The sequence below is a fragment of the Sus scrofa genome, chromosome 14 (genome assembly GCF_000003025.6).
Source record: "Sus scrofa isolate TJ Tabasco breed Duroc chromosome 14, Sscrofa11.1, whole genome shotgun sequence".
NCBI lineage: Eukaryota > Metazoa > Chordata > Mammalia > Artiodactyla > Suidae > Sus > Sus scrofa.
Window position 1 is genome coordinate 45,400,572 of NC_010456.5, and position 12,200 is coordinate 45,412,771.

The 12,200-nt window shown below is 44.3% G+C and overlaps 1 protein-coding gene across 1 annotated transcript in view; it reads right to left on the reverse strand.

Moving 5' to 3' along the window:
* TTC28 (tetratricopeptide repeat domain 28) overlaps positions 1 to 12,200 on the reverse strand; it is a 607,234-nt gene that overhangs the window by 82,779 nt on the left and 512,255 nt on the right. Inside the window, 4 exon segments of the mRNA XM_021074051.1 lie at positions 4,841 to 5,006; positions 6,969 to 7,187; positions 9,539 to 9,668; positions 11,933 to 12,042. Coding sequence (XP_020929710.1) covers positions 4,841 to 5,006; positions 6,969 to 7,187; positions 9,539 to 9,668; positions 11,933 to 12,042 — 625 coding nt within the window.

The window sequence follows — 12,200 nt, forward strand, 5'->3', positions numbered from 1 at the left end:
TTTCAGGGCCACACCCACAGCATATGGAAGTTCCCAAGTGAGGGGCTGAATCAGAGCTACAGCTTCCGACCTACACCACAGCCATAGCAACACCAGATCTGAACTGCATCTGTGACCTACACCACAGCTCACAGCAATACTGGATCGAGGCCAGAGACTGAACCCACATCCTCATGGATACTAGCCAGGTTCTTAACCCACTGAGCCACAATGGGAATTCCCAAAAATCTGATTTAGACTTCCAGGGCTGGGATGGTCCTGAAGGAAACTGTGTGAGATTTGAACAGGGCTCTAAACAGAGATTAGCCTATCTACAGAAAAAGTAGAAGGACAATTCTGGGAGAAGGGAGAAGTGCTTCATTCATTCAGAGCCTCAGTTGGTCGTTCACTCAAACATTTAATAAACATCTACTATGTTGCAGAACTGCCTGAGGGCCTGGGTATGAAGAGGTGAATGAGCCTGACACTGAAGCTTCTTAAAGGCCCTTCTGAGGAGTTATCATTTAAGCAGGAACCTGAAGGATGAGAAGGAACCGGCCATACCAAGAGCAGTGGGCAGAACTTTGCAGAGAGAAGGAAGAACGTGTGCAAAACTTTAAGGTGGGGAAGGTACCCCTGCTTTTTTTGGCCACACCCAGGGCATATTGAAGTTCCTAGGCCAGGAATCCAACCCCCACCACAGCAGTGACCTGAGCCACTGCAGCAACAACTCTGGATCCTTAACCTGCTACGTGAAGGTTAACTCCAGGAAGTCCTTGATATATACCAAGCAGTGAAAGGCAGCTAGAACAGCCACAGGGAGATGTCAAGAGGTGCCAAGGGACAGACAGAGGCCAGATCATATGGTCTTACAGGCCAGTGTGAGGAATGTGAGCAGGGGTCTAAAGACCATCAGAACCTTTGAAAGGGTAGAGTGTGTTGGGGGCTCTGTGATGGGTGGGAGAAAAAGGAAACAGCCCCAAATACATGTATGAAATATGGCTCTGGCTGAAGGGGACTGGAAGAAGGGAGAGGGAGCACAGAGGCAGAGAGGAGGCGGCAGCAGTGGTTCAGTGCCAAGATGATAGGGACCTACACTGTGCTTGTGCCAGTGGAGACAGAGTAAGTGGATTCAGAAGTGTGTTTTTAATATCTTTTTTTTTTTCTTCAGTAAAAGCCAAAAACCAAAACCAAAACTTCCATACTATATTCCATAGTGGCTGCAGCATTTTACATTCCCACCAACAGTGCACAAGAGTTCTAATTTCTCTACATCCTTGCCAACATTTGCTATTTTCTATTTTTGAGTGGCCATCCTAACTATGAGGTGATATTTCACTCTGGTTTTAATTTGCATTTTCCCTGTAGTGGCATTGAGCATTTTTCACATGCTTGTTGATCATTTGTACATCTTTGTTGGAGAAGCATCTCTTCAAGTCCTTTGCCCATTTTCAAATTGGATTATTTGGGGATCTTTTGGTTGTTGTTGTTATTAGGTTGGAGGAGTTCTTTACATTCTTTTTACAATAACCCCTTATCAGATATATGGTTAGAAAATCTTTTCTCCTGTTACATAGGCTGTCTTTTCATTCTGTTGTTTGTTCCCTTTCCTGTGGAGAAGTCTTTATTTGATATTTTGTTTTGTTATCTGTGCTTCTGGTGATATCTAAGAAATCATTGCCAAATCCAATGTCATGAAGCTTTTACAGGGGTTTTATTAGTTTCAGGTCTTACATTTAAGTTTTTAATTCATTTTGAGTTACCTTTTATATATGGTATAAGGCAAGGGTCCAACTTCATTCTTTTGCATGTGGTATCCAGTTTTCTCAACACCATATGTTAAAGAGGCTGTCCTTTCCCAATATGTAGCCTGGGTACTCATCAAAGATCATTTGACTATACATGTACAGACCTATTTCTGGGCTCCCTGTTCTCTTTCATTAGTCTGTGTCTATCTTATGCCAGTACCTCACTGTTTTGATTACTGTAGCTCTGTGATATGTTTTGAAATCAGGAAGTGTTGGTCTCTAGATTTATTTTTCTTTTCCAAGACTGTTTTGGGGATCAAAGCTACTGAGGACAGCTCCCAAAATTCATGCTGAGCAAAAAACCACCCAACATCCTAGAGATCCCTAAGGACTCATCCAAACTTGTCAGCTTTATGTACAGAGCAGAGGGGAAAGATTAATGTGGGGAACATAAGCAAGGTACAGTGTTTTCTCTCTCCCTGCCATTGATGAAGAGTTGAATTATAACCCAAAAGCCATTTTCTAATTCAAAAGCTACCTGGAAGAAACCGAGTCAACCTCCAGTATCATATAAAAGAACTGCTTAGGCACAAGTGTCTGGAGTTAAACAATGGTGTCCAAATGGAAGAGTCAAAGGGTGATTAACTCCTTCCTTCTTAAGAGGAATTTTAACCTAGATGCATGAAAACTGGGGTCAAGAGAAAAGTGTATTTTCATATAGGCTGAGCCCTATCAATGGCTGGTTTGGACTGAGATGCCCTGGGTGGGCCACCACACTGCAATAAGGGAGACACACACAGAAACCACCTCTGCATGTGCAGAGGTTTCAGGTGGCAGGTGTCGTACGCCTTCATGATCTCATTTTGTTCATGCTCGGGGCTGTGGCCCTCCAAGTTTGAAAACTGGATGCTGTAAATGTGCTCAAAGAGGCTTTGCCTCTTGGGTGCTCACTTTTATTAACCAAGGTTGACAGCTGTACAAACCAGAATGCCAGCTTATTATGCATTTTCTATCTGCAAGTGGATGTCATGAGAAACAAAATGATAATCAGAAAGTCTGACAAGAAGCAGGGGCCTGAGCAAGGGAAGGCAGGGGACTCCATGTAAGGTCTTCTCTGCCAAGGGCTACTGTAGGCCGTGCTCAACCTGCTGGGGTGGCCTTCATCCAGTCTATTTCTCTTCATTCTCTGAGCTCAGCTCAAACATCCCCTCCTCAAGGAAGCCTCCCCAACTCTTCATAGAGGCTTCCCCTCCCCTGCTCAGACATTTTCATCACACCCTACATTTTCATTTAAGCATTTACAATAGTTTTCATTAAAAGACCGTATGTGCTCTATTGTTTACTTTTTTTCAGTTCCCTAAGAGCAGGTGCTACGCCTGCCTCACTCATCACTCTTTCCCCCACTTCTAGTGTACTGCACATAGTAAGCACTCAGATATTTGTGGAGGGAGGGAAGGCAGGGAGGGTAAAAGCATAATGACTGCAAGTCCACCACAAGAACGGCCTTCCAATGGGACTCTGAGTCCCTTAACCAAGAATCTCTTTCCCTTTTCAGTGTCAGAAGTGGGCACCGCTCAAGTCTGCCCTGCTCATCCTCCCTTTTTATGTTTCTACTTCTGACCAACCACTCCCCTGTAACACTTGCTTGAGGTATGCAATACCTTTGGTCAGGCTACAGTTGAATCAGCCTGGTCTAAGTGCTTTTCTGTCCTCTGAAGCAGCCCCGTATACCCCTGGCTACCCTATTTTATGGTCATTTCACTACTAAATCTCAGGGAGTAGCCTTACTTCCAAGGTCTTAATGTCCCACACTATCAAGCCCCTGTAGTCACCACACTCCACCCAAGGCTAAGGACAGGGATGCTCCCGGATGCAAAGCAGCCATGGGAGAAGTGGGACCACAGCATGCGTGTGTGTGTGTGTGTGTGTGTGTGTGTGTCACTGACGCCCACTTGTGCTTGACACAAACAGAAGCTAGAGGTGACATTCTTACATGCTTCGGCTATTGTCTAAAAACATTACATTAATTTTGATAATTAAAAACAGAACAAGCACTAGCCTGGGAGTCTGGATGATAATCTAGATTGTTTTGATCTTTGCTCTGACACTGACTTGGCTGTCAGCAAGCCCCATTCCATGCCGGCTTCTGCCGAATAAGGAGTTGGCCTAGCTGACCACCACATCCCTTGAGCCTTGACATTACATTATCCAATGCTTATTTTTCATCTGAGAACTCATCTCCAATGAAACACCCCAAAATCAATTCAGCTAGCAATGACTAGCACACACTCAGAAGTCTAAGTTAAACATCTCTAAGGAAATCACAGTGATATCTTAGAATTTTCATGATTAAAAATGAAAATCATTCAAGAGAAAAGCAGATGTCCTTGGGATCCAACACCAGCTAACACAGCAGATTCTTGGACACAGTTCTTGACACCTGTTAATCACAAGACAGAGGACAGAGACACCTAGGGATCTGGCTATGACCCAGCTCTGAGGGGCTCTCTTCTTTCCATTTTCCCAGAAGCAGGGTACTTGTGGAAATTATTTTCCAAGCATAAAATAGTCAATATGATAAAACCTTTCTATGAGCATGTAACTTTTATAGTCTTTGCAAAAATCCCTTTTCTTCCCTATGCTTGATATTGGGAATTCAACTTCCTTCACCTTAGCCCCTCAATGCGCAAGATCCATGTACAGATTCTGTTGCTGGTGACAAATTCTCAAACAGGCATTCAACTATAGTACAAACTCATTATGAATATGTTTATAACCAAAAAAGCATCTCAATTAGCTTATATGTTAAATCCAAAGGCATGTTTATGTTTAAATGTTCAACAAACCCATCTTAGAAAATGGGCATCTCTGATGAGGCCCTTCCCCATATGAAAGGAAATTACCACAAAGAATAAATATATCCTACTGAGGGGTCTGCACTCCAGTGTATTTGTTTCTGCTGCAGCAACTGCGAGTTAGACTAAGCACAAAAGCATGGATTTCAGAAGATTTCTTACATTAGCTCAAGTAGGATGTTTACAAAGTGAAAAACAAACATACAAAACTCCCAAGATTAGATCTGAAGCTGAGACTGGGAATATCTCACTACTTGCCTCGAGTAGTAGGACTCCACGCCCAGGGCCTCACGCACGCTGGCGATGTGTTGCTCTAGGGTCGAGCTGGTGGCTGCTGGAAGGGCTGTGCTGCTGCTGGCCTGGAAGTCACCGGGGTTTTCCACTGTGTTATCTCCCAGGTAGTGTTCGTGAAACTTCAAAATTCCTGAAACAGACAGGCACAGACACCATTATACACGACTGGGGGTGGGGGAAGGAAAGGTGGACAGTAGGGGACAGCAATGTCGATGCTTGGTGACCTCCTTGACAAGCGGGCTGGCCCCCAAACCATGTGAAGAAATTCTGAACTCTGAGGTCTCAAGAGGCCCTTCAGAAGTTTGGTCAGTACCCTTTTTTACAGCTTTCACCATCAGGTCTGTTGCTTGAAGACGGGATTCAAGATAGGGCTTTTGCTTGTGGTGGTAGATTCAGAAGCTCTTGGAATGTTCACATCAGCTCACATTTTTCAAAACAGATGCTTCTCAGAAGCACCAACCAGGAAAAGTTTCCTTTCAGGAATAGCACAGGAGCATGCCACAGTATATTCTCCCCAGAAACTGAAATCCTGAACAAAAAGCATAGCTAGCCAAATGGAAACTGTGTTACTCAAAGACCGTTCATTTCACAAAAGCAAATGGAAATAAATACGTAATACAAAGGCCAGAGGAAAACATTTTAAACCACCTTTAAATAAGACCAACTGGCCAATAGTCATTAATGGATTAAAGGCGCAAAAAATTATGGCTGTATGAAACTGAGGCAATCCACAGTGGTTTTTCTGGCAATAAACACAGGACATATTCTCAAATGGTAATGAGGTGTGTCAGCCCTAGAAGATGCTGGTCCTCTGTGATTGGATTAAAGCCCCAGTGAAAGCTTCAGAGTCTCATTAAGAGCAAAGAGAAATGGAAGGAGAGACAATAGGAGCCTCATTATACATGGCTCGTTATTACAGGGATTTGGATATACCACCTGTCAAATCATGTCCCCAAAACATAACCACCACAGAGAGAAAGAACTTGATACTTTCATCATCACGGTGTCTTCCTGCGTATCAGTGCCCCCCCCCAAACTGGGGGGGATACACAGGGATTCATTCCTCAGGGCTCACATTCACCATGTCACCACAAACATCGCAACTCAAAGCCTTTAGTATATAAAGGTCAGAGGTAAGAATGTTCTTTATGGAAAGCCCATTTTAAAAAATGGGATTAAGGGGAAATTATAAAAAGCAGTGCTGAGGCATAGAATGTATAGGCATTCCCAGAATGTAATCAGAACACAGAAGCACCTGAGAGCTGTCAGCCAGCCATCATTTTTTTTAAATCAAAGGGACAGAAACATAATCAAGAAAGTCTTGTCAGTTCTCTTTGGCAGTTGAACTTTTTGAAATTGGCTTACAGATATTCAAGAAGCCATTCTTCAAGATTCCCAATTATAAGATCCACTTCCCCAGTCAATAAACGCTAATTGGATCTGGTGTGTCTCCAACATGGTAAAGCCATCAGCATTTTATTATGCAAAAAATATGGTCCTAACAGCTAATTAGTGGTTCTGTATTTAGTGAAACTGTTAAAGCCTGAACATTTAATCCTGATTTAATCAAAGGGGATTTTTTACTTCTGAAATAGATTTACAAATGAACTGGTTAAAAATGGGTTTTGCTAAACTCAGAAATTTCAGGCATAAGCCTTCATTTATACACTGTGATAGAGTTGCCATTATCATTTTAGTCTCTTTAACTGTACCATGACAAAGGGTCACAATTATTAAATCATATCTAGAAAGAACTCGTTAGGACTTACAGTTATCGCTTTATTAGCTAATGAACAACAGCTGTCTAAAAATAGGGCTGTTAGTGAAATTAATCCTCCTGCTCTTAGTTTTCCTTGATAAATGCTTCCACATTCACCAGCGAGAGCAGTGATTTCTTAGGGGAATGAGAAAGCTGGGCCGTCTTATTAACTGAATGCCCCGCCATGGAATATGCATGGTGGCTGAGGTTTTGCTGAAAGCCAACATTAGCTCCTTCATCTGATCTGTGCTAATGCACCTCTTCCACTTCTATTCATTAGATTTTCACAGTCTAGTGTCTTAATTGCCTGGTTCCCACAGAAAGAGATCTTACCTGCCCCAGGAGCAAGCAGCCAGCTGTACAGGTAGCCTGCAGCCAGGGAATAGTAAAGCACTAGTCCCCTCTGGCCATTAACCATCTCTAAGATCTGATCGATGGTGACCGGGGAGTAGGGGTCAGAGTCCTGCTGTCCTGTTTGTCGTTCTACCAGGAGATCTGCAAACGCCCTTGTCCGTCCTCTCTCTGCCACAGCCAGGGCTTCATCATGATGGCCTAGGAGACAAGGGATAGGTTGAGGAGTCCTTGGGGAGTGTGCTTACTCAGAGAGGGCCATCAGGTGCCTAGATCCCAGGTGGAATCCCAGACTCTCAGGCGGATTGTTTCAAACCAACTCCCTGCCTCAGATGAGGGATGCAGTGACCACTCGTCAAACCCCACGTTTTCGGATTCCCCACTGCTGTAACCCCACCTCCACCCCGCAAGCTTCCCCTGTCTGGCAGCCATAGCACAGGAGAGCTGACTCTCTTCAGAGCATTCATTCTCAGCCCCAACCACTCTCCCTCCAAACCCTGGGTTACTCCCTGGCCTTCTGGCTTCTGACCCCATTCACTTGGCTCTTTGGAAGGATGCTTTGCACTCTGGTTACCCTCTCACTTCCCTGCTCAACTTTGATTCTAATTTGGTCTTGGCAGCCCTCTAGAAAAATGGCTCCTGACCGTCTTCTTCCTTCCTTTCTTTTTTTAGGGCCATACCTGTGGCATATGGAAGTTCCCAGGCTAGGGGCTGAATCAGAGCTTCACCTGCCATCCTAAACCACAGCCACAGCCACGTCAGATCCAAGCTGCATCTACGACCTGTGATGCAGCCTGCAGCAACGCTGGATCTTTGACCCACTGAGTGAGGCCAGGGATTGAACCCACATCCTCACAGATACTATGTCAGGTTCTTACCTGATGAGCCAAAACAGGAACTCCCCTGACCATCTTTCTCTTTTCCTCAATGCAGCCCCTCTGCATCACATTGTCCAGCCCCATTTCTACATTTTCTGCTAAATCATACCTCTGTGCCTTTACACATGCTGCTCCATTTGCTGGGAGTGCCTTTCCCCCTTTCACTCAAAAAGAGGGACCCCGAGAGTTGTCCTGCCTATGTCAAAGGGCCACTGTGAAGATTAAACGAGGCCCCCTATGTGGACAGCCTGGTAGGCATTATCCAAAACACATTATACATAACAAGTGATATTATAATCACTAGAGCTGATACTTCATTCCATTCTGGGCTCCCTCATACTTGCTTCTTGTCTCTTCCAATTCCCATGGGCAAAGGGTTCAGATTGCTGAGGTCTCTAATTCTTTGAAATTGCTTCTCTCTTTCAAGCTTATCCCTAGTCTTTCAATCCAATTTTTAATCCCACTTTGTCTAGGAAACCAGTCTGTAATCTAGTTTAAAAGCTAATGCACACATATGAAAGCACAAAAGATAAAGCAACATCCTTTCAAGTGAAACTTGTTAGAAAAAACACAATGCAGAGGATGTGCTTGCAACATAAATATAAAAATGGAAGAGTTGCTAAACGTCAGGTCCAAAGAGAGAGTTGGCAGAGGTAGGAGCCCAAATGCCCTGCTTCCTGAAGTTGGACTATCAGTAGAAAGTGAGGATTTACACGTGTGTATGTAAATGTCTTCTTTTACCTTAGGTTATTAACTGGAACAGCAGGAACAATTTCTGCACACATTGGAAAATTGTCCCCAAAGTGCTAGACAGACTTAACACTGTGATTATAATAGATAATAAATTGTAATCCCAGGCAATGAGCACATTTAATAGATACATTTTTCAAGGGGGAGTTTGAGTATTCCTACACATAAAGCAAAGGAGAGGTTATTGACAAGGTCTCAACATCCAACCTCAAAGACATAGTTAGTTCCAGTGATGGTCTCCTTAACTCAGGTTCTGGGTTGGGGAAAATGGTCTGCAGATATGGATAGGCCTGAGGAGAGTCAGAGGATGGGGAGCTGGAATAGGGTGGCAACAGTTAAGGCCCAGGTAAGGGAAGGTGCATGCTGCCCCCGTGTAGTGCAGTACACAGGCCCGGGAGAGTTTTCACTGACCATGTCAGTCTGGAGGGCAGAGAGTACAAAGGTTTACTAGACAGCAACACTGAAAGATGTGTGAAAGAAGAAACAGGGAAGGGGCTGGTTTTCTTCTCAGATGCCTGCTCCCAGGTACTAATGGGAAGAGGGAAACTGGCGGGGACACCTGCTTCAATCATCCCTTCTCCAGGACACATTCTCTGGCTCCTGGGTCTGCCTGCCAAGCCGCTTTGCTTTCCATGGCACCCAAGTTTCTTTTACTCTGGCGCCAATCACTCCAGGCTGGATTCCTGACTTCTGTCTCCTACTAGGTTAAGAGTTCCTAGAGGGCAGGAACCAGGCCCTGTTGCCTGGCACCCGGCCAGCAGACACAAATACTTGTTGGAGAAATGAACAAATGTTCAATGGCTGGATTGTGGTTGTGGCTGCACAGTCTGTCGTGAAAACAAACCCTATTTCATCACAGCAATCCCTAAACAACTCAGACACGCAGGTGCACACACATTAGATGGGAACCCCTGCTGCTCTTACCCAGGCTGACGAGCACCCGCTGCAAGGCCTGGTAGGATGATGTCTGCAGGTCAAAGAGGGAGAGTTTGTAGTCCGTGCTCAGCTGTGCCTCATGCCGGATGGTTTCAAACAAGGCCGATGCCCTATAGAGCTGTGAGGAGGGGAGGAGAACATTATCCATTTTCCAGAAACCACTGTTCACTGACTAGAGACAATTTTTGTTCATGTCTTGGTACATAATCTAAAAATTGTTTTAAAAGATCTGAAAGGATGAATCTTTATTTCCAGGTAGATCCTTGTGGACCTGAAAGGCATAAGTTAGATTGCATTCAGTAAATTATAGTTTATGTAATCAATTTTTGACGCATAAGAGGATCTAAAAGACAGGAGTTATAGACATACAGTATAAAAGTTGTGAAAAAAATCTGTTATTAATGCAATCAAGTGCTGATTTTGATGACAACAAACGAAAAGCCTTTCCTCTGTCATTAGGTAACACCATGATTCACCAATGCAATGCCCTGCTGTGGAAGGACGGGATGAGGGCAGGTATGGGGCAGGCAGGCAGAAGAGGCATGAGGCTGGCGGGACAGGGCCAAGGCAGCTGTGCTCTCAGGATGAAGAGAACTATGGCAGGCAGGTCAGCACATCAAGCACTGCTTTCCACACAGTGCTCCAGCTCAGGTCTGTGCTAGACAAGCTCTACTGGAGCCACGTCCACTCACGTGGACATTCACAGGGCCAGACAGGTGACATTCCTAAGGGGATACCATCTTGCTGCTCTGGAGGCTTTTCTGTCAATGGGACCACAAGAGTCTTCCCTGATATTTAAATTCTGGAAATAGTATCAAATTTTAAGTTCATTGGAGTTCCTGTCATGGATCAGTGGTTAACGAATACGACTAGGAACCATGAGGTTGTGGGTTCGGTCCCTGCCCTTGCTCAGTGGGTTAAGGATCCGGCTTTGCCGTGAACTGTGGTGTAGGTGCAGCTGCGGCTCGGATCCCGCGTTGCTGTGGCTCTGGCGCAGGCTGGCAGCTACAGCTCCGATTAGACCCCTAGCCTGGGGACCTCTATATGCCGAAGGAGCAGCCCTAGAAAAAGACAAAAAGACCGAAAAAAAAAATTTAAGTTCAAGCAAATTTAAAGAATAGAACTCTAAAACTAAGAGACAGACTAGGGGAGAGGAATGTATTCCCACTCCTGGCACTAATTTTCTGTGTGACTTTTGGCAAGATTCAGAGCCTCAGTTTCTTCTCTATAAAGGGGATGGTTATCACTCTACCCCTCACAGGATTATTTAGGAATAAATTCAGTCAGTGAAAATCCTTTGAAAATTATAAATCACTATATCAATACAAATTCTAATTTTGAAACCAGAAAATTAGAGAATTAATTCTTTATATTGCCTTTAATAGTTCAAAAATCATAGTAAAACAACATAACTTTCCAGGATGCTATGGCACAAATTCAGGCAAATCATGTCCTCAATTCCTGTGCACATCTCCAATAGGAGTCTTGATTTATGTATCCTTGGCCCCCTTTGCCTAGTGCAGCACCCTTTGCAGTAAGTACTCACACTGCCTGAGGGGCTGAGTGTGATTTTAGATGATACCACTTTCTGACTCCACCACCACATCCAGGGATCTTTCTAATTTACAGAGCCATCATGAAAGCAGGCTTCTCTTCAACTACTTTTACATATGCAGAAACATGAATTCTGTGTATGTGTGTGTGCATGTGAGAGAGAGACAGAGAGAGAAAGAAAGGGAAGGAGAGAAGGGGCAAAGGGAGAGAACTATCTATTGATATAACTAGAAATCTCTCTCTCTCTTTTTTTTTTTTTGTCTTTCTACCTTTTCTAGGGCAGCTCCTGAGGCATATGGAGGTTCCCAGGGTAGGGGTCTAATCGGTGCTGTAGCTACCGGTCTACACCAGAGTCACAGCAACGAGGGATACGAGCCGCATCTGCGACGTACACCACAGCTCACGGCAACGCCAGATCCTTAACCCACTGAGCAAGGCCGGGGATCAAACCCGCAACCTCATGGTTCCTAGTCGGATTTGTTAACCGCTGCGCCACAACGGGAACTCCATAACTAGAAATCTTTAGGAATAGTTAGGAATTCTTGGTTAACTTCTGCTATAAAATGTATGTAATTTCATATTAAGGTCTAATGAAGAATGACAGCACATAATACAAGAATTCCAAAGAAATTATTGAGAAATCAAGTGAGCAAGAGTCTTTACTATGGTTCAACACTTCTGGGCTGATACAGGCTAGAAATCTTGCACATCAACCCCAAAGCAGAAGTCCACACATTCTGGCAAATGTCATCACTACTGGATGGTAATCCCAAGGTTTTACAAGCTTCTAGAAACAAAATCCACTTGGGACAGGGTTCTTCTGCTCACCTGATGTTGGGCTTCCTCCAGGTTCCCACTCGCCCAAAGGGAGAGGCCAAGACCATGGCGAATTTTGGCTTCATCTTCTCTTCGGCCCAGTTGCTCTGCTAACCTTAAACCTGAAATCAGAGAGAGAATTTTTAAGGACACATAGAAGGCAGATAATTCGACCCTGCCAAGGAGCTCTGGAAGGTAATTCTGTCTCAGGTGTATATAAAGAATGTCAGCGACACAGCTAGATAAAATTCAGGACAAGAGTAGAATCAAACAAGGCAGA